Source organism: Mastomys coucha, unplaced genomic scaffold, assembly GCF_008632895.1.
Source record: "Mastomys coucha isolate ucsf_1 unplaced genomic scaffold, UCSF_Mcou_1 pScaffold20, whole genome shotgun sequence".
NCBI lineage: Eukaryota > Metazoa > Chordata > Mammalia > Rodentia > Muridae > Mastomys > Mastomys coucha.
Window position 1 is genome coordinate 36276826 of NW_022196903.1, and position 24185 is coordinate 36301010.

At 37.0% G+C, this 24185-nt stretch overlaps 1 gene segment (V, D, J or C); it reads left to right on the plus strand.

The window, feature by feature from the left end:
• The first annotated feature begins 3573 nt into the window (after positions 1–3573).
• On the plus strand, positions 3574–6162 carry LOC116098798. The segment is given in 4 exon segments: positions 3574–3835; positions 3939–4312; positions 5697–5752; positions 5873–6162. Coding segments are annotated over 4 exon segments (549 nt in total).
• Positions 6163–24185: the final 18023 nt, after the last annotated feature.

Sequence of the window (24185 nt, forward strand, 5' to 3'; positions counted from 1 at the left end):
GGTCACTTGGGTTTTTAAATATTTTCTGTTTTCTTATCTTCTAGGCTCTTTGGATTACCAAGCTATCCAGACTCCACATCTTTTCAAAGGGAAAGGACAAAAAGTAAAACTGAGCTGTATTCCTGAAAAGGGACACACCTTTTGTTTATTGGTCCCAACAGAAGCAGAACAAAGAGTTAGGTTTTTTTATTTTCTTTCAATTTAAAGAATTTCTTCACAGGGCTGGTGAGATGGCTCAGCAGTTAAGAGCACTGACTGCTCTTCCGAAGTCCCTGAGTTCAAATCCCAGCAACCACATGGTGCCTCATAGCCACCCATAATGAGGCCTGACACCCTCTTCTGATGCATCTGAAGACAGCTACAGTGCACTTATTTATAGTAGTAAATAAATGAAGACTCACAACTACCTGTACAGCTACAATGTACTCATACACATAAAATAAATAATAAAAAAAGAAGTTCTTGACAAAACAGCCTTGTTCAAGGAGCGGTTCTTAGCTGAGTGTCCTTTAAACTCACCCTGCAGCTTAGAAATCAATTCCTCTGAGGCAGGAGACTCAGTGTTATACCTCTGTGCCAGCAGTCTGTCCACAGCACTGAAATGTGTATTGTCTTTAGCACACAAACTCTCCATGGAGCCAACTCTGGAAGCAGGTGATGCTCTGTAAGTTGGAAGGAGAGATTATCTAGAGCCAGTGCAAACCACAGCAGATTTCATGCAAGACAAGAAGGTGTCCAGAAGTGGGGTGACAGTTTGACAATTCTAAAAGACCTTGGGGCCAGACTTGGGAAGAATGACCTTTTTATGGTGTTTTCCACCTCTTTCTGTGCTTTGTGTATTTTTGTTTGTCTCTACAACTTGTTTCTTTTCATGTGGTACTCATGATGAAAATAAGGTGGTCACCAAAGAGCTCAAACTTCCTTTCACCATTTTCCCATGCTGATAAAGATCAAGATGGGTCTTTCAGAGCCTGAACTTTAGTGATCTCAAGAGGATAGATTTGTGATGATCTATCAGTCCTTTCTCAGGGAACACCTAAACTAGCCATCTGTGTATGCATTTTAAGTTACATAAATATTATTTTTTATGGATACTACCTAGATTTTCACTCTGCTCCCAAGGTCAAGGTAAGTGAAACATTCCATATTTCTGTGTGTCATTCACACATCCACTTCTTCCAGAAAAGTATTTCAAGTTTTCTGTAAGCAGTAAATACTTACAGCATCTCATAGTCTGTTATTGTCAATGTGTGATATATGTTCAGAGATGTGATTATGGAGAAATGAAGGCTTACATTATTTTCTATATCTGTAGATTATGAAAGGACTCTAGAGATGACTCACTTTGGATCCATTCTTCATGTGGAAGTTCAATGCCTTTCTTCCAAACCCCATTATCTCCCTATGATGTTTCCCACTGACCTAGGATGACCAGTTAAACCATGCCATGTAGAGATTCTAGGATCTTTTCTTTACATTCCAAGATACTGCCAGTTTTAACATTAATTTGAAGAAGATTATTTCAGAAACATAAAGAGAAGAAAGGTTCAATGGTAGGTAGCGCCTGGGGTCCAAGAAAGCAAAAGGCAGGAGGGATTCAAGTGTGAGGCCAGTTATGCAATATAATGTACATTTCAAAATATCTTTATCATCAAAATATCAAAATATCTTAAAGATCTTGGAGAGGGAGAGAGGGCATGAGCAAAAGACAGAAAGAGAGAGAGAGTAATAGAGAGAGAGAGAGAGAGAGAGAGAGAGAGAGAGAGAGAGAGAGGCAGAGGCACAGAAAGAAACTAATAAATTAATAGTATTAGCATTATTCAAAAGTAATATGATATATTAATTTGCATATTACATTTATCTATGAATTCTCAAAATATAGATGTGAAGCTTATATTAATAAAACAATACAAGATAGTTCTGAAAGAGTGAAATATCATTAGGTTTTATTTAATGGGGCAATGAAAGACTATCCTGTTACCATAAATTGCTTTGGTGGTACTGAAACAATAATATTACAATTGCATCTGCAAAGAGTTCAATTCATAGGAAGGTTGCACATGAAGCCTTTAGTGGCTTTGTGTGATTATTTTTCTCTTCTTTTATCCACCTCTTGCTTTTCTCTTGTAGCCTACTTTCCTTCTCATTGACATAGCTTCACAAGGAGCATAAGATGGCCACTAAGAATAACACATTCCAATAGTCTCAGAGAAAATTACCCAGTTCTTTACGATCTTAGGATGAAAATCTTAAGACAAAAGGGAATTGTGAAGATCCAGGCAAGACTGTGCCCCAGACAAGCACAGTCTTGACTGTAGACACATATGTATCTATTTTAACATAGCATAACTGGTCATTTTATTAATGATACAAATTTGATACTTAGATCCTCCTCCTCCTTAATCTGAAATGGAGTGAAACACCCATATGTGTATGCACACCTCTTATCTGTTTATTGAATCACAGGTACATAGTATTCTCTCCATATCCACTTGTTCCAGGAAATAAAAGAAGTTTTTCTAGCTTACTGACAGCATTGAGACACTTGGAGTGAACCTGTCAAGAGATTTTATAATTTCCAAGAGCACCATGAGAAACATGAGGGTTGAGACATGGACTATTACATACGAGGCTCACTTTACATATCTTAAAAGTTACTCTTTATCTCCAGAAACACATGGCAGAGCACAGCATTTCTTCCATGTCCTCATATTTGCTCCTGATACAACCCAGTGAATAGCCAGAGCCAATCTAGAGGTGATAGTAGGATCAGTAGGTTCCACATTTTTTCACATTCTAAGATTTGTTTTATGATAAAAATGCAGATGGATGATTTAAGAATAAATAAAATCAATAACTCAACAATAAAGCAGAAGGGGAGAGATAGAAATCTATTTCCTGTATATAGAAGAGGCAGTGCACTGTTGTGGTGGCTCAGGCTTAAAATTGATGGGCTACATAGCTGATCTTGACAGAAAGGAGGAAATGATAAAACTCTAAAATACCATTACATCATAATGACTATAATTAATGGATTAAAGGTTTAAAAATCGCCTGACAGCAGTATGAGAATTTAAATTTGGTATTTTGTTATAGCTTTTAAAAATAAATGTATTGTTATGACAGTAAAGTATTGGAAAATTCTTTTAAGTGAATAAAACTTTAACAAATTATATTTAGTGGTTACAGAAAAGCTTTATTTTCATTTCTTTTTATTGGATATTTTATTTATTTACATTTCAAATGTTATCCTGTTTCCCTATTTCCCTCCCAGAAACCCCTATTCCAACCCCCCTCCTGTTCTATGAGGGTGTGCCCCCACCCACCCAACCACTCTGGCCTCCCCGCCCTCTCATTCTCCTACACTGGGGCATCGAGCCTTCACGGAACCAAGGGCCTCTTCTACTATTGATGCCCGACAAGGCCATCCTCTGCTACATATATGGCTGGAGCCATGTGTACTCCTTGGTTGGTTGTTTAGATCCTAGGAGCTCTGGTTGGCTGATATTGTTGATCTTCCTACGGGGTTACAAATACCTTCAGCTCCTTCGCCCTTTCTCTTAACTCCTCCATTGGGGACCCTGTGCTCAGTCCAATGGTTAGCTGCGAGCATCTGCCTCTGCATATGTCAGGCTCTGGCAGAGAAAAACTCTTCTAATATTGTGAACTGCTTTGGTGGCAACACAAAGCCAAAATGTAAGAACTGAGTCTACCAAGGGATGATGTCACAGGATGGTTACTGATAAAACAAGAAGACACCACATCCATCACTGCTCCAGTGGAGCCATGGGTGCACAGCTCATCTGCTGTGTAGTACTTTGCCTCCTGGGGGCAGGTGAGACCTAGCTTGCAAGATAGATTCAAACACACCCAAATAATTTTCCTTGCTGGGGTCTCTCCTGGCCTGTGTTCATGTTTTACTTTTACTTTTCTTCCAGGCTCTTTGGATGCTGCAGTTACTCAGACGCCAAGACATTTAATCAAAATGAAAGGGCAGAAAGTAGAGATGAAATGTAACCCTGAAAAGGGGCACAATGCTGTTTTCTGGTATCAGCAAAAGGAGAGCAAAGAATTAAAGTTCCTGATTTACTTTCAGAATCAAAAGCCTCTCGATGAAATAGACATGGTCAAGGAGAGATTCTCAGCTGAGTGCCCCTCAAGCTCACTCTGCAGCCTAGGAATCAAAACTTCTGAAGCTGAAGACTCAGCACTCTACCTGTGCTCCAGCAGTCAATCCACAGCGCTGAAATGTGCATTCCCCCTTGCACACAAACTCACCGAGGAGCCACTCAGGGAGCAGGTGATGAGAGAAGTAAGAGAAATTAACTGGAGCTAGTGCAAACCACAACAGATTTCACACAGGAGAGAGTTTAGAAGAGACACTTCTAAAACAGCACACACAGACCAAGTCAGAAAAAGTTGCCCTTCATATTGCTTTTCTCTCTTCTTTTTTTTCTGTTTTGTTTTTCTGATCCTTCATGTCATGATTTTTCTTTCACATAGTCTTCCTGGTAATAATCAGATGATTACCAATTTTGTAAGGTTAGTTGGTATCATTTTGCCAAACTGATAAATTTGGTTACTTCTGAACCTGTATCTTAAGGGAAAATAGGTTTGTAATGATTTAGCCATGGTTTTCTTGGTGAACATTCAGGTCTGCACATATATATAGTATCTTAATCACATATTACAATACTGCTGCTTATAACTCCCCTGAGTCAACTTGAGTGAAACACTTCGTTTCTGTGTGTTCATGTAATCTGCTCTTTCTGAATGAAAGAGTATATTCAAAATAAATTGTCCACAGCTTTCTTACAAAATTGAAACCCATGTACCTATTTACATAGACAATTACAATAGCTTCATAGTATTACCTGCCCTGGCATATGAGAGTTGAAATATGGAGTGTTCTCTGTGTGTTTTATTTTACATATCTACATATTACCAAAGGACTCTTCATAATTAGTGTGTGTTCCAATCTCATCGTGAAGCACACAGGCCTTTCTCTCGTAACCTTATCTCTCCCACTGACATTACCCAGTGACCAGATCAAGCCATTTTTTCACACTGCCAGTAGTTTGACTATATTACACAATTTCATGTTGTTCTGTCCCAAGACATCATCAACTCCATGATAGAGGTGCAGACAAAGAATAATAAATAAATAATATCAATAATTTATTAGGGGAAATAATGGAAGAGATTTTGGTCAATGATGAAAGAAAGAGAAAGCTGCTGTGGTGGTTCAAGCCTATTATGACAACAATGGGGTGGCTGAGAAAAAGAATCACTAATATATTAAGAAAATAGAAGGCAGGCTTGTTGGGAAGAAGGTTCATTGGGAAGGGAAGAAAATTAGTGGAGACAATGGTGAGAATCTGATCAAAGTAATATATGCATATATAATGAGTATGTATATAAAACAATTGTAAAGGAATAAAATAAAGAACACATACTGTAAACACCATCCAGTGGTAGTACATTTTGATCTGATATTCCTATGTTAGTCAAACACACATGAACTGTTTTTGAATGAGTAAAGAGTGAGTTCTCTCTAACACAGGTGAGGAAAAGCTTTCTTTTTGATACTAACAGCTTTCTCGATCTTACGGGTCACACAAAGTAGTAATGTAACAGTGGAGTCACAGGAAGACTGCAGGTGACACATGAAAACACTGTGTCCTCTGTTGCTGTAGGGTGATCATGGGTGCAAGACTGCTCTGCTGTGTGACACTTTGTCTGCTTGGGGCAGGTGAGTACCGAGTCAAAAGGGAAAGGACTTGTCCTCACACTCCAAACTACAGTTCCCAATGTTCTCCCTTTTCAGAGTCCCCCCTGAGCTGTTCTCATTTTCTGTTTCCCCCTCTTCCAGGCTCTTTTGTTGCTGAGGTAACTCAGACTCCAAGGTACCTGGTCAAAGAGAAAGGACAGAAAACGCACATGAGCTGTAGTCCTGAAAAAGGGCACACTGCCTTTTACTGGTATCAACAGAACAAGGACAAAGAACTTGCATTTTTGATTAACTTTCGAAATGAAGAAATTATTGAACAAACAGACTTGGTCAAGAAGAGATTCTCAGCTAAATGTCCCCAGAACTCAGGCTGCATCCTGGAAATCCTATCCTCTGAAGAAGGAGACTCAGCACTGTACCTCTGTGCCAGCAGTCTGTACACAGCACTGAAATGTACATCGCTCTCTATGCATAAAACCATTGTGGACACAATTCAGGAAGCAGGTGATACCAGAAACTGGAAGCCAGTAACAGAAACTTCCTAGATCGGGTACCAACTGCAGCAGATTTCACACAGGGCTGGAGGTTATTCAGAAGCACATGAGCAACAGACCAGGTCTGAGATAGCTACCCTTCATACCTCCTTCTTATCCTCGTTTACTTGTCTCATGTTTGTTTGTACCTATCCACCCTCACTCTCCCTTCACACAACACTCGTGGCTGAAATAAGAAAGTCATTACAGATCTACAGATCATAACTTCTGGTTGCATCCTTCCATAACACTGATGTTGATTAGTATCAGTTTTTGAGATTTGGTGTTTTGAAAATATTTATGTGTGTGTGGGCATGTGAGAATGCATACACATATACATACCTGTGTGCAGATGTCCATGGAATTCAGAAGAGGGGGTATATCTTTTGGAACTTGAGTTACAGACTGTTGCAAGCCACTGGATTAAGTGCTTGGGCTCTAAATTCCTGTCATCTCCTGGAGCCAGTTGCCCTCAACTATTGACCATCTTTCTAGCCTTTGGATTTTATGTTTAATTCTCAAGAGAATGAAACAATTTTTGATGGTATAGTAATTGTCTTCTTGAAGAGAACCCTACTCTAGCCACATTTGTATGTGCGGAAAGCCATGCAAATATCATTTTATTATGGCTGTAGTTCTAGTATTCAGTTTCTCTCCTAAGCTTGAACTGAGCAAAATCCTATTTCTGTGAGTCAGGCAGCTTCTTCCTTCTAATGACCTGCGACATACTATATCCCCTTTTTTTTAGAATGGAAAATACTTTTCCTCCAGTCTTCTACCAGCATTGAAAACACTCATATGGAGAAATCCATGCAGTTGTCATGCCTTTTAAATCACATTATGATATTTTATTCCCAGAATAATGATTATTGATACATGGAGAATGTCTTAGTTAAGGTTTTTACTACTGTGAACAGACACCATGACCAAAGAAATTCTTATAAGGACAACATTTAATTGAGGCTGGCTTAGAGGGTCAAAGGTTCAGTCCACTATCATCAAAGCAGGAGCATGACAGCATCCAGTCAGGCATGGTGCAGGAGGAGCTGAGAGTTCTACATCTTCATCTGAAGGCTGCTAGCAGAATACTGGTTTCTAGGCAGCTAGGATGAGGGTCTTAAAGCCCACACCATACTGACACATCTACTTCAACAAGGCCATATCTTCTCCAACAGGCCCACACATTATAATAGTGCCACTCACTGGACCAAGCACATACAAACCATAAACAGATGATGATTTTACTTTATTTTATTTCATTTCATTTGTTGACAGCATCAGAGAATGTTTGAAAATTGCTATATACTGTACAGTCTAAATTTAACATACACCAGAGATTTCCATTGTCCTTATATCTCCTCATGAAATTATCTAGTTATTTAGTCAAGGAAGTTTCACAGTGTCTATACATTAAGAAATATCAACCTTTTGTCATTTCCCAAGATATCATTGGTTTTTATCATAAAATGAAGATGACAGCTTCTGATACAATAAGTGAAGTTTTCAATAGAAAAAATCCACAAATCAAAGAAAACCCTGAAGTGTGGTATTCAGTGCCTCTAATTCCCCAATGGGCACAGGGAGGGCAGAACTTCACAATTTACAGTCTAGCATGGCCTATGCAGCAGAACTAAAAGAGAAGATGAAAGAGAGAGACTATTGCCAATGATTACATTGTTAGAAGTACACTTCTATTTTGTTTCTATTTTGATATTGTCTAAATAAAAACGTGTTATTGTACATTTTTATGTACAACTTAATGTAGTCAACATAAAATACTTTCAAAGTATAAGATATGCAGCTTAATTTGCTAACTTACTATAAATTATCAGCAATATCACAATTACGATTTTGAAGGGATCACCTCCCAGGAAAGCATCTAATGAGTTGCAAGAACCTCATACTTTTCCTAATTCTAAGTCATCTTAGCTGCAAAGCTCTTCAGCTCCATAGCTTTCTGTTTACTGAGAGTAGATGAGTCCTCAGGGTAAAAGGGGAATTCTTGTTGTTCAGAGATTGCTAGCTAAACATTGTTGCCTTTCTTTGTCCATGCCCCTTTTGGTCTGCATTCCATATTCTGTTTCTTACTTTTCCATTTTATTTTGATGACAGAGTTATTCAAACTCCAATTCAAACTCATCTAGTAAAGAGGAAAGAACAGGGAGCAAAGATGAGCTTATAGTCCTAAGTGGCATATTATTAGTTTTTGATATCACAGGGCCAAAACAAAGAGTTTAGGGTTCTCTTGTATTTACAGAATCAAGAAGTTATTCAACAAATAGACATGGTCAAGAAATGATCCTGAACAGAACGTTCCCAAAACTCATCCTTCATCTTGGAAATGCCATCCCCAGAATAGGAGACTCTGCCCTGTACTTCTGTGCCAGGAGCTCTGAAATGTGCACTCTACTTTGTGCACAAACAATATATGTTGTCATTTCAGGAAGCAGATGATGTTCTTGGTTGGAAAAAAATAACAGAAGGTAACTGGAGTTAACACAATCTGCAAAGAGCTTCATTTCTCATAAGGCTTCATGAATGATAGGCTGAAAATTCTAACATAATTCTTCCTCCTTACTGTGATTTTGGAGTAGGACAGTGATTTTTTTATATTACAGTTTTCTCCTTTATATTTCTTATTGTTTTATTTTTCTACCAATAAACTTTCTTCTTTTTTCTGTATTTTTATTAGATATTTTCTTTATTTACATGTCATACTATATCTCCTTTCCCAGTTTCCCCTCCAAAAAAAGGAAACAAAAACAAAAAACAAAAAACAACAAAAACAAAACCCTGTTTCCTCCCCCCTCCCCCTGCTCCTCACCCCACTCTCTCCTGCTTACTGGCTCTGGCATTCCCCTATACTGGGGCATAGAACCTTCACAGGGCCAAGGGCCTCTGTCTAGAAGGGTATCTGTCTAGAAAATTGCCCATTTCATCCAGTTTTGTTGTTTCATTCCTGTTTTGTTGAGTATAGGCTTTTGTAGTAGGATCTCATGATTTTTTTGGATTTCTTCAGTGTCTGTTGTTATGTCTCCCTTTTCATTTCGGATCTTGTTAATTAGGATACTATCTCTATGCCCTGTAGTTAGTCTGGCTAAGAGTTTATCTATTTTGTTTATTTTCTCAAAGAACCAGCTTTTGGTTTGGTTGATTCTTTGTATAGTTCTCTTTGTTTCTATCTGGTTGATTTCAGCCCTGAGTTTGATTATTTCCTGCCTTTAATTCCTCTTGGGTGAATTTGCTTCTTTTTGTTCTAGAGTTTTCAGATGTGCTGTCAAATTGCTGGTATATGCTCTCTCCAGTTTCTTTTTGGAGGCATTTAAAGCTATGAGTTTTCCTCTTAGGACTGCTTTCATTGTGTCCCATAAGTTTGGGTATGTTGTGGCTTCATTTTCATTAAACTCTAGAAAGTCTTTAATTTCTTCCTTTATTTCTCCCTTGACCAAGTTATAATTGAGTAGGTGTTGTTAAGCTTCCATGTGTATGTGGGCATTCTATTGTTTATGTTCTTATTGAGGAGCAGCCTTAGTCCATAGTAATCTGATAGGATGCAAGGAATTATTTCAATCTTCTTGTCTGTTGAGGTGACTAATTATATGGTCAGTTTTGGAGAAGGTACCATGAGGTGCTGAGAAGAAATTATATCCTTTTGATAAACTTCTTTAATTAAGTACTTATGGAGATGATGACATGGTCAACAAGATCACAAGTAAAGCAAACATTACTCTACCCTGTTAATAAATATCAGGTTGTGAAAAAAAAGAAGTGTAGACTAATGAATAGAATGGAACATTAAAAAAATAAACTTACCCAATTATAGCATTTATAGTCTCCTAATATTTCAAGGAGACATGGCAACTATGCACAGAAAAGGAGATATCCCTTATATAGTATTTAAGGAATTGAATACTACATGTAAAATACTGGAATAAAGTATACCTCTCTTCTGCACAGAAATCTATTCAAAACCAATCAAAGACTTTGATTCTTTAAGACCTGGAACTGTTAAAATACTGAGAGATAATAAATAGAGTTAATATACTTAAAGATAAATATAGATAGTGAAGGCCTTTCTGAAAAGAATTCAAACAGTGTGGGAAATAATCCTGTGGATGTCATGAAATTTGAAATCTTCTCACAGTAAAGAAAATAATCTCTAAAGAGATAACCTACATAATGGAATAAAGTCCTTTCACTGTTTACCTGTTTATAGAGTTAAAAATCTCTATAATGTAAGAAAATTTGCAGAATTTAAACACTGCCTCACATAAATTATGTAGTCAATACATGGATACATATGTTGAATATAGAATTCTTAAAAAATAGCAACAGATGGTTAATGTAAACTGAAAAGGTGTTCAATACACATAGTCTTCAGGGAAGTTCAAATAAAACCATAATGAAATGTGTTCATAGTGGCTATGACCAAGAGGACACATAACAAGAGATAAGGATGTGGAAGTCGAATCCTTTCACGTTGCTGAGGGGAATGCAAACTGTTACAACTAGAAAGAAACTAGTATAGAGAGAATGGAAAATTTTAAATGAAAGTATCATGATCCATTTATGCCTTTCTCTATGTGGGTAAATCCATTGGAGTTATACTAGTATATTACAGAGATGTTTGTGCACCTTTATTTTATTTTTTTACTACACTATTCACAAGAATAGGATATAGAAAATTCCTAGCATTCCATCAACAGATGAAGGGATAGATCAATGTACTGAGTGTATGCAGCAAAATTTTATTCAGTTGCAAAGAAGAAAAGTATATAAAACTAGAAATGATTATAGGAAAAATTATCTAGGCTCAGAAAGAAAATATGAAATATCATGTTTTCACTTACATACAGAAAAATATTCTCTCACATGTAGAATTGCCATGGAAGCAGTAAAAAGACTGTGAGAGGACAGGAAAGAACTCAAGGGCAGTAGAAAACCTGACAAGGTAGTTGGATATGTGCAACAAGTAAGAAGAAGTGTTTGGAAGAAGAGGTGAGAATATGGAGGACAGGAAAAGAGACAGGGGAGCTTTCAAATAAGAACAACATTTAATGGCACACACACTTGTAAATGAAAATGTTACTCTTAAACATATTTTTGCATACTAATTTTCTTTTAATTTAAAAAGTAAGCTTGGCCTTTTCTAAATCTGGCTGAAAACTTTCAGACCACAAATGCCTTATCATAATCCAGCCAGAATTTTCTCTGTGACACACCAAATTCTAGCCATGTGTACATGTACTTAAAATCACTCAGATATTCCTCTACTATTTATGAAATTCTGCTTCTTTGACTTTATCATTGAGCTCAAGAAAGTAAAACAACCCATGTTTGTTTGCTTACCTTGTCTCTTCCTCATAAATGATGCATAGTGCCCCCTCTTTGCCTATTTATCCAGGAAGGAAACCAATTTTTACTCATCTCCTACCAGCACTGAACAACACTTGATGAAATATAATTTTTTCATAGCATTGCATAGACAGAAACCTATGGCTGAGACATAGGTTTTACTGTGTATACTTTATTTTACATAACTCTATATTAACAGAATACTGCACAAAATTACCCTTCATCTCCAGTTCTACATAAAGATGCATAAGCCTTTCTCCTATGTCTTCTTCCACTGACTGAGTCAGTCTAGCAGTGACAGTAAATTCAGTCTACTCCATAATGTCTTGCTCGGCCCTAAGACATCACTACTCTGATGATATAGAAGCCAATTGTTTAATAAATAAAAAAAGCTAATAATATAATTAAAATGAGAATGGGGAGAGAGTTAAAGATATATTAATATATAAAGAGAGGTGTACATGGTGTATGTGTGTGTGTATGTGTATGAAAGAGAGAGAGAGACTGTGAGGGAAAAGAGAGAGAGGGAGGGAGGGAGGGAGAGAATGAGAGAGAGAGAGAATATAAGAGAGCCATTATGAGTAAGAAAGCAGGAAGGGGACTCTTGGGAAGAAGAGTTGAGTTTTGTAAGGTAGAAAAGAAGGCAATAGGTGCCAGTGAGAGAGAATATGACTATATCTCATTGTTCATATATAGCTGAACAGGAAAGGAACGAAAGAAAATGAAATTAAGCTTCTAAAGCCCCACCCTTCACTGAGGACCTACTGATAAATTATGGCAGCCAGGGCAGGGAAAGCCCCTTTCCTTTGGTAGGTCACAATTAGTTGTATGTTCATACCATACTGAATAACCTTATGTCAATACATGTATGAATCACACTAAACTGAACTCAGTGGGTTTAAACTAACAAGCTAGCTAACTAACAACTAATTAATTAAATTGGGAGGAATATATGTTGGCATGTTCTGAAAGGGTGTTGGAGAAAAAAGGAATTGATGAGGGTGGACATGGTCAAGACACATTGTCCACAAAAACAAAATTCTCAAAGTATGAATTTAAAATATTATTTAAAAAGAAAATACTAATGTATTACCTAGCAGTAATACAATATGTTAACTCTACTATTTGTTGATTTAAGGACTTCTTGTAATATAGCTGTACTGCCTATGATAGGATAATAGTTATAAAATACTTTTTCTTGAATAAACCATCAAAAATCATAGCTACCATATATGAAAAGTTCTCTGTGTCTCTGTCTCTGTCTCTGTCTCTGTCTCTGTCTCTGTCTCTGTCTCTGTCTCTGTCTCTCTCTCTCTCTCTCTCTCTCTCTCTGTTGTCATGAATGATTGGGTGACAATTAAAATCAGGACTCCTCTGCCAAGGGAAAACATAACAGGAAGGTGGGTGACAAAGCCTAATGTACTGTTTTCTTTCACAGCTCCATGGATACATGGCTCCTCTGCTCTGTAGCCTTTTGTCTCCTGAGGAATGGTAAGACCTAAGCATAAGGAAACATTTCTAGTTCCCAAGTTGTTAGTCCAAGATCCAACCCTTTATCTATATCAAGATCCATACTAGACTATGCTCACATCTCCCATTTCTTTCTCTCCCTGGCCCTTTTGATGTCAAGGTTGTCCAGATTCCAACACATCTGGTCCAAGGAAAAGTACAAAAAGCAAAGATAAGCTGCAGTCCTTCAAAGGGGCACACTTCTGTTTCCTGGTACCAACAGAGGCAGAACAAAGAGTTAGATTTCTTCATTTAATTTGAGAGCCAATAAGTTATTGAACAAGCAGACTTGGTCAAGGAAAGATTCTCAGCTGAGTGTCCTTCAAACTCACCCTGCACCCTGGAAATCAAAACCTCTGAGTGAGAAGACTCTGCACTGTACCTCTGTACCATCATTCTACAGCACTGAAATGTGCATACCCTCCAGTGTACAAACCACCACACAGGGAGCCAACCTAAGGAGAAGGGGATACTCTGAGAAGTAAGTGCCAGAAATTAACGAGAGTGGGTGCAAGCCACAGCAGTGGCTAGAGGGTGTTGGGAAGTAAAAAGTAACCAGCTGAAAGTGAAATGTAGGAGGCTGATCTCCACCTCACATATTTCTCAATTTTCTGTTTCTTGATGATCACACCCCTATCTTTCTTTTCTATCTAATTTTTATGGTAATAGCTACATGGCCACCCAAGACAATATATTTCCATGATTTCATTATACCATGCTAATAAACCTCACTCTGGATCTGTCTGAGCTCAAGTTTATAAGTCTCAAGATAAAGTTTTGATACATGACAACTCACTCATGATATTGTCAAGGAATACCCAATTCTGGTCAGATATCAATGTATGTTAAAGTTGCATAATTGTTAATCTGTCAGTGACTCAAATCTGTCATTTAGATTTCAATCCTTAGCTCAAACTGAGTGAAACTCTGGTGTGTGTGCGTGTTCGTGTGTGTGTGTGTGTGTGTGTGTGTGTGTGTGTGTGTGCATGTATATGTGTGTTCATCTGTCCCTTCTAAATGATTCACATTTATATATTCAGACTTTTCATTTAACAGCTCCAGTATCCCACTAACACTAAAAAGCTTTGTGCAGAGCTTGCCATAAGTGCTTCATATGCTTTTATAAATATCTATAGTTAGTACCATATACCAACTCAGAAGCATGACATTTGGGAATTAGAGGATGTATATTTATGCTATTCTGTGTATTGATGTAATATCTAGAGCGCTCTTCTAAAGTTCTAAAATTCCACTTTAAATTGTGTCAGATGAAGCCTTTGATGTTTTGAAACCTACCTTGAAGAAGGGTGCTTAAATGTTTTAACCTACCTTCTAGCCCACCACCAACCAGAGGTTGTGAGAAAGGTTAATAGAACAAAGAGGGATGTGGACCTGTTTAGAAGTAGTTCTTTTGAGCAAATCCAATCACCATTGTCAAGACAGCTGCAGTTCATTTTATACAAATCAGAAGCAGCTCAATTTACTCTCAAACAGCATCCATGAATCAAAAATGGCAGGTCAATCTAGAGGAAACCGCTAGGCTCCGCCAGTAGGCTTGAGTCCATGGAAGCATCGAAAAGCTGTGAGAATGACACTAGAAGTTCTTTGATGGTGTTTCTCTCTATGAAGTCATGAGAAATGATGGGCAGCAAAGAATGAAAAGGTGAACCAATACCATACAGCATTGTGAGTGAAGACCAGTGTCCCCAAAGCCTAACACAGCATTGTCTACTGTCTGTTGGGCTATATTTATTTCCCTTCCAAATATCACATGTCCTCTCAAGCAACTGCTCTAGCAAACATCATATGCCCTTTTCCAGGCTTCTTTCAGAAAAACACCACATTTGTCTGCAGTAAAAACATCCTCTCAGAAGACAGTTTCAGGAAAAACATCACATGAAACAACTGAGTCTCCAAAGAAACCAGACATTTTTCTTCAGTTAGGCTTCTTTCTTGTCCTTCCTGCTTGCTTGTGGCAGTGTCCTGTAATCTAGATTGAGCCAGTCTAGCAGTGTCAGTAAATTACAATATACAAGCCTCTCACTTTCTCTAAAGATATCATCTGGTCATAAAATTCAGATGAGAACTTAAGAAATAGTAAGTAAAATAAACTAGTTGAAAAAGTAGGTACAGAAATAAAAGAGAAAAGGCTGAATGTGGTTGTGTATGCCTGCATTTTCGAGAGCAAGAATGCTCAGGATGGAAGGTGAGAAATTTGAGTCCAGCTTAGGCTATATCGCAAATCATACACACACACACACACACACACACACACACACACTCACAGAGAGAGAGAGAGAGAGAGAGAGAGAGAGAGAGAGAGAGAGAGAGAGAGAGAGAGAGGAGAGAGGAGAGAGAATATGACCAAATGACCTATGATTACATTATTAAATAATACTATGATGTTTTATTTTGCTACTTTCTTTATAACTTTTGACAGTTAGATTTATGAAGTCAGTATAAAGTATGTTTAAACTATCACCCAGTCTATTTGTTGAGATTTTTATAAAAGCTACCTTATAACAGCATGAAGTAGTTCAGCAAATAGCAAAGCAGCAACAAGATAATTATGAGTGTGCAAAGGGATCACCTCACAGAAAGGCTTCTGATGGGGATAGAACACCTCATCATTGAGCTACCTCTAGGCCACCTTGGATGAAAGGCTCATTGAGCTACCTCTAGGCCACCTTGGATGAAAGGCTCCACTGCTATGTAGCATGCTGTCTCCTGGAAGCAGGTGAGTCCTGAGAACACCTCATCATTGAGCTACCTCTAAGCCACCATGGATGAAAGGCTCCACTGCTATGTAGCATGCTGTCTCCTGGAAGCAGGTGAGTCCTGAGAACACCTCATCATTGAGCTACCTCTAAGCCACCTTGGAGGAAAGGCTCCACTGCTATGTAGCATGCTGCCTCCTGGAAGCAGGTGAGTCCTGAGAACAGTACAACTGTCCTTGACTTGAAATTTCCAGTCATAGAACCAACCATGTTTTTGTCTTGTGTTCACCACTTATGCTTTCCCCTTTCTGGGTTCATTTGAGACTGAAATTACTCAGACTTCAAGATGTCTGGTTGATGAATGGGCATAGAACACACATGAGCTGTAATACAGAAAATTAATACAATTTTTGCTTGTTGTTATCAACATGAAGAAAAGTCAAAATTTTTGGTCATTTTTCATAGTCATCAAGTATGCTCAAAGATTATATCTCCACTGAGTGTCCCTCAAACAAATCCAACTGTAGACTGCAAGTGCAGTCCTCAAAAGCAGAAGTCTCAACACTGAACCTCTATGGAAGCAGTCTGTCTACAGCATGGAAATGTGCATTTTTCTTAGTGTACAAACCAGTCCCAGACCCAACCCAGGAAGTTGGGACCATATGAGTTAGAAGTTGAATAACAGTTATTAACTGGAGGCAGTGTGAGCTTCAGCCTGCTCCCCACTGTCCAGAGTGTGTTCAGCAGTAAAGGGCTGACAGCTTTAATGTAGCCCCAGTCCAGTGTGAGAAGGTTGCTATCTGAACCAAATTTTTTTCCCTCTTTTGTCTGCAATGTGCTATTCTGTCCATGCTCAGCGTCTTTCTCTTTTCATACAGTACACAGCAGAAATAAGCTGGTACTTAAAGATTACAAACTCTATTGCATCATTTCACCATCCTAGTAAAGATCAGCCTGAGTCTTTCTCTGAGTCTCGGATTTAAATCTCAAGGGGCATGACCAATTTGTGATGACCTCACTGTGGAATTCTCAGGGAATATCCAGCTCTGGTCACATTTATGTGTTTAAAGTCATATAAAGATTATTTTATTATGGATGCAACTTTGCAACCTTGAATTCTCCAAGGTAAATAAAGCACTCTGTGTTTCTACATATGCATTGCTCTATACTGGTATCTGTTTTTCCATATCCATTACTTCAAGAAATGAAAAAAATCTTTCAATATCCTGCCAACAATAAAAGTATTTGTACAAAAAAAATTTATACAGCTGACCATGTACCTTTATAATCACTCTATATTATCAGATTTTCATTACTGTATAGGCTACTGGCAGAGTTGAGTGCCAAGATGCTAATTATATGAGGATCTGAAATTAAAATCTAGAACCCACATTTTATAAAAAGTCTGACACAATGATAAATACTTATAATCACAATGCTTGTAAGGTGAGGACAGATACATCCTACAGCATGCTAGTCAGGTCTCTTAGCAGAATCCATGAGCTCTTGATAAAAGTCAGAGACTTTGTCTTTCTCCCACACACCTTCTCTAAAAAGCAAACCCAACAAACCACAAAAAACAAACAAACAAACAAATGAATGGTGTAGGAAAGATGTGATTACTACTGTGTAAAGATCTTCTTTTTCCATTCCTAGACCTACATAGTGGAAGGAGAAAACTAGCTCTTGAAAATTGTCCTCTGGCTTTCTCACATATAATCCCCAACCCCAACACAAAATAGAAAAATAAATGTAAGTAATTTAAAGGCTTTTTAAAAATTAGGTGCAGGATTGAGGAAGTTATTTCCTGTTGACCTCTGCCCTACACATGCATGCATATTCCATGCACATGTACACATGAACACATACACACATAGATACATACACATGTACATGTATAAGCACACACAATTTCTGAGCACAATAGGCTTCCTCCTTTATCTTTGTAAGTCTCTTCACTTTATCCTAAGAAGTTGATCAAAACAGTCTAGAAAAGCCTATATTAAGAGGTACTGATATCTTGTTTTCTGTTAATCATTGGTTTTTATCATAAAATGCAGATGATAACATAAATAATCAGTATGATAAAATATGGAATAGGACAATCATTTTGTGAGGATAGAGTTGCTGAGGTGAAAGAGAAGGACCTGGTTGTCATGCATAATCCTACAATTTCCACAAATTGGGGTATGGAGGACTAAGGATGAGAACAATGAATTTGGTTTTTATTTTGATGTTTTATTGTATTATCATTACAAACAAATTTATAAATATGGAATACTGTTTATCTTACTGGAAAGAGTCATAAAACATTTTTGGAAATCCTGGGTATTAAACTTAGGACCTCATACATTCAAGGCAAGCACTTTACCACTGAACTACATACAGCCTTATCCCTATGAAGTAAATTTAAATATATGAAATATCACCCAGTCTGTTTGTAGTCTTAGGGTAAAAGATTTCCTACTGTTTCATGATCTATATTGGAAAGTAACATGAATTAGCAATATGACAGCTATGAATCTACAGGTGTTACATCACAGGAAGTGTGATGATGCAGAGCGAAGACACTTGATTCATTTCTTAATTCTAAGCCACTATAGCTACGAGGCTCCTCTGCTACACACAACTTTGTCTCCTGGGAGCAGGTGAGTCCTGAGGACAAAAAATCAATACTTGACCTTGAGATTGCCAGCCCATATCTAAGTATTTTTTCTTGTCAAGGTCCCTTCTTGTCTGTATTCACATCTTTTATTTTCTTCTCTTCTAGGATCTTTAAATTCAAAAGTCATTCATACTTCAAGATACCTGGTCAAAGGGAAAGGAAAAAAAAAGCAATAATGAGGTGTATCCCTGAAAAGGGACATGCAGTTATATTCTGCTATCAACAAAATAAGAACAATGAGTTTAAATTTTTGATTAATTTTCAGAATCAAGAAGTTCTTTAGCAAATAGACATGACCAAAAAACAATTCTCTGCTGAGTGCCTTTCAAACTCACCTTGCAGCCAAGAAATCCAGTCCTCTGAGGCAGGAGACTCAGCACTGTCCTGCTAGTAATCTTTCCACAGTGTTGAAATGTGCATTCCATCCAGTGCATAAACCCACCATGAACCTTTCTCAGGAAGCAGTGATGCTCTGGGTTGAAAGGAAGTAACAGAAGCTAACTGAAACCTGTATCACTCACAGTGGATTTCATACCAGGTTAGTGAGCATTTTACTGTTTAAGAGTGATATTCTGATACAGCTCCTTCTGAGTGAGGTTGACATGGCTGCCTTATAAGCTTTCATTTTTCCTCTCTTTTGTCTGCTTTATGTTCTTCTCATTCTGCACACTTCCTTTCTCCTTTCAACTTGTATTCACAGCAAAAATAAACCTGACACCAAATATCACATTTCCAATTAGTTCCATACTACCATCCTGATAATGATAAGTGCACTAGGAAAAACAGACCAGTCTTGTGGAATAGAATAAAGTCACACAGTTATAGCCACCTAATCTTTTAAAAATGTTTCAAGATATACTTTTGAGAAAAGACAGCCTATTCAATAAGTGATCCTGGGAGAAGTAACCAACCACTTTCTGATCAAAATTAAAGGCTGCTCATCAGAGAAAAACTCATGCTGATTACTGAAAATCTGGCCCAGAATCATAGTAGGCACTAACATAGAAACTACTTCTACTTTAATTAATGGTCATAGTGTCAAACTGCCTTCAATATAATGATCTCTACATGCACAGATTAGTGAAGTTCTCAACTCTCATACCTAATGTAATTGATATGGTTAATACAGACTCACAACTGGTCAGAGTACCCAGAATAAGTGTCTATGTAGTGCTCAGCCATAAATGGGACATTTATATTATGTATCTTAGTAGTGCCATGACTCAGAAGAATGATTTTAAGAAGAGTTTGGATTGGATTGGGGAGAAAGAGTATCTTCTGGGCTTGACTGAGTCATTCTGCTCAGGACATCATGGCAGCTCTTGTTACCTGTACAAGACATTCCCAAAATCAAGCCAGTCAACATTTCAACACAAATAGAGGAGGCACTCATTAACCCTCTATCCTTTTCTGAATAGCTACTTACACTTGACAGCTTCTGAACATGGGTAGGATGAGAAAGTTGATTTTCTTTAGATATGTGGAAACAGGTTGAGTGACTATGCTCCTATGGTTGGCTCCACATACATGAGTATAGGAGTAACATTTATTAGACTCAATAGGATACAAACTACTATAAAAGAGAGAACTAAAAATAGGTAGGATATGAATCTGGGAAACTGACATGGTGGGAAGTAGGTGGAGTGATGGGGACATAAATATAATCAAGCTACCTGTGTGTATGATAAAGTAATATATTTCTTTTGTGTTTTTAATTAATTAATTATATTTATTTTTTATTTTATTTTATTTTTTTACACTTCATATTTTATTCCCCCAGTCCACCCTCTGACTGTTCCACAGTCCATACCTCCTTCCCACCCCTGTGTCTCCTCGTGGATGTGCCATTTCTTAATGATGTTGGAAAAATTGGATAACTACAATATTCACACCTCTCACTCTGTCTCAAAATAAATTTTATAAAGTTCAATGACTTTAATATAAGACATTAGACTGGAAAGTTCAGGCTTTATATATATGTATATATATATATATATGATATTAAGACATATATAGATATATTATAAAATATGTAATATATCTTATATATCAGATGCCATATATATCCAAGATATAGAATCAGTTTAAATATCTGTCCAAAGATGAATAGAAAGTTAAAATGTGGCACATACACACCATTAAGTTTTATTTATTTTGTTAGAAGAATGAAATTATGGCATTTAAAGAAATTTGGATTGAACCATAGACTGATATGTAGAGTGAAATAATCCTGAGTGATAAGGACAAATATATCTTCTCTCATATGTAGAATCTAGATTTAAGTTTATATATACATGAGCATGCATACACAAACACACACACATACACAAACACATGTGTGTATTTAAAATTATAGAAGGATTCATGAGGGAAACAAAAAGCTTTCAAGTGGGGAAAGAATAAGAGGGAGTAATAGATCTATGTGACATGATAGCAGATGGAGAGACTATTTAGAGGGAGTATGTAGAGACAGCCAGTAAGATATATATGAACAAAGCATAACTATATGCATATAGAAAATGAGAATGTCAATCTCTAAGAGGGCTTATATGGTAAAGTCACTTTCCACCATATCTGACAACCTGAGTTTCTTGTCTCCAGAATCTAAAGAGTGGAAGAAGAGAAATAATTTCAAAAAACTCCCAGAGTTTTTAGTTTGTTTGTTTGGTTTTGTTGTTGTCATTGTTGAAGTTTTTTGTTTTGTTTTGTTTTTTGGTTTTTGGTTTTTGTAGTTCCTGGGTGGAAACAATTCTTTTGATGTTTACCTGGATCTTTCTAAAGAAACTTGAGATTATGCATCACGCTTAATCAAAAGTATAAGTCACTGGACTCCATAATTTGTTATACATTTTAACATACTAAACAGATATTAAACTTGGAGATTATTAGTGTTCTCTCAACACTCCTGTAAGTAGCTTGTTTTCATACATAGTTAAAACTTGTTTCTTTTTATAGTAAAGGGCAATTGTATTTACCTTATACTTATAATGAATCTTTTTGTCTGCTGATATTTTCTGTACTATCTACTTTACCTAGCATGGAATTTGTAAAGATTTGTACCTTTGCTAGCATAGAGTACTCTGAGATTGTTAGTGTTATTAATTTAAAAATTTTTGTATTACTCAAGGTTGCTTGCTTTTATATCTCCCGCTCTTCTCTCTTCTTTCCCTTCATTTCTTCTCTCTATTAATGTCTCTTCTGTCCTTCTCTTTCTCTCTCTCCTTGTTCTCTTTCCAGTCTCTTTTCCCTTCCTTTCTCTATTTTTACTGCTTTCTCTGTCCCTCTCTCTTTTCTCCCTCCTATCTCTCTATTTTCTTTTTCACTCTCCATATGTATCACTAGTGCTTATACTCACAATGCAAATAACAATCTAGTAGGAGAAAACTTCAAACTTGTAAGAATTGATATGGAGAATGAAAGGATGATGAGAATGAGAGAAAAATTATATCTATCTACATTTTCTATCTGCATTACTCTCATTACCTACTTTTTAGCACTTAATTATATGATGATGCTTCCTTTAGATTTCTGTTCTCAAATGGTTCATTTATATCATTAGACTGTTTCTTATTAAGGGTTCTGTACTTTTACCAATTTTTGTGTACTTTTACCAATTTTTGTAGGAATTTCTGATATTTACTAGATAATCAGTCTTCTGTCTGTTTCTCCCTCCTCCCCCCCCCGTGTGTGTGTGTTTATTTCTATTATCTAGAGCAATTGGTTCATAAAAAGAATTTTTCATACCAAAGAGCTTCCTGCATCCAAACTGGCATTGTTACTGGCAACAATACACTCCGAAAGATATCAAAATTTCACTCACTGGTGCTTCAGTTCTGTTAGATTCAGAGCACAATTCTAGTGACCACATGAAGATATGAAAAAGAAAAGGTATAATGGGATGTTTATCTGTTCCTCAAACTGGTACAATCTGGGGATTATTATGAGATATGTGAGTATGTTTCAGTAACTCTGTTATCCACCACATGGATTCAAATATCTCACACTTTTCAGATGTTGATGTAATTATTTTTAGTTGTATTCTCTAAGTTTATCACTCCAAAAAGCAAGGATAGACTATTACGATGGAGATTAGCATAATATGAGATCTAAAATACTGTGAAGGTATAGGGAAAACATAAAAAAAAAAAACCTGTTCTTAGAGAACTGTGAATACAGAAAACAAGTAAAAATGACAGACATAAACTGTATTTTCCTTCATTCCTATGAAGCCTCTTCTAAATTCTGGAAAAAGACTGTTAAGGTTTGAGTTGATTTACAATAAACTGATCATATCAAATCACCTTTGTAGGATTTGAAAACCAAATGATCTTATGAGAGAAAGTATGGACACAAAAATGAAAGTAAGTACCTAAATTTCTTTGAAGGACTAGTAAAGATCAAACAGAAAAGGAAAATAGGTCATGTTTTTAAAGATTAACTCTTCCCTGAGGAGATGATACAATCTGGCTGAGGTAAATAAGGTCCTTCATATTTTTCAAGATCCATCTAGTGAATAGATCCATCAGCAAGACATGCTTGAGATCATGCTGTACAGAGTCCAAGGCAGCCAGACAAAAATAGCCTCTACAGTCTATCACACCTCAGCTTTTATGTTTCAAGAGAATATGTATAGTTCAAAACTCAAATAATGTTGACACTAAGAAAAGTATTAGATAAGGTAAAAAAAATGGGAAAAAATAACCATACATAGGAACCAAAAATAATCAATAGAAAGAAACAATGAAATACCACTGAAGTTGGACATTTCATTTAACTATTGTCCAAAGAATTAGAGGGTGATATTCTCATAACCTGATCAACCAATAACATTTGTTGACCCTAGAAATCAAGACAAGGGAGCAAAGATGCAAGCTACCATGTCAAACAGACAAGATGGAATTTCTTTATATCTAAAACAGACACCAATGATAGAATGTCATCAGCAAGCTTGTGCCAAATAATTCTACATAGATGAAAGTATTATTGGACAAACAGAACTTAAAAACAAATGTTAAAATTTGTGAAGAACTGTATTATAGGAAATTGAATTATTTATCAAAGTTTTTTTTTAAAGAAAACTACAAACCCATAGTCCATTCTTGATAATTCCAATCACAGCACAAAACCAAATAAAACCAAGCAAGTTAAAATCCCAGCATAGATTTGGGAGGGGCTGGGGAGATCTCTCCTCTGGCTGAGAAGCTATAGGCAGTGATGGTGTGGGAAACAAAGAGTAATTTTTCTTTGAGGATTTGGCATTAGTAGGTTTTCCATGAGGAACTGAATGATCCTCCAGACATATACTATTGAATACAATGAGATGTGAAGAGAAAAGAAAATGGGAGAATATGTCGGGGAGAAAAAAAGTCCACTGGAGCTTGGTGGAGTAGAAGGAAGGGGAACATGGAAGAATTAGAGGAAGGATTGAAGGAGCTGAAGTGGTTTGCAACCACACAGGAAGAACAACAGTGTCAACCAACCAGACCCCCACCCCTCCAGAACTCTCAGGAACTAAATCACCAACCAAAGAATATACATAGAGGGACCTATGGCTCCAGTTGTACATGTAGCCGAGGATGGCCTTATCTGACATCAATGGGAGGGGAGGTCCTTGGGTCTGTAAAGGCTAGGTGCCCCAGCATAGGGGAATGCTAGGACAGTGAGGCAGGAGTGGG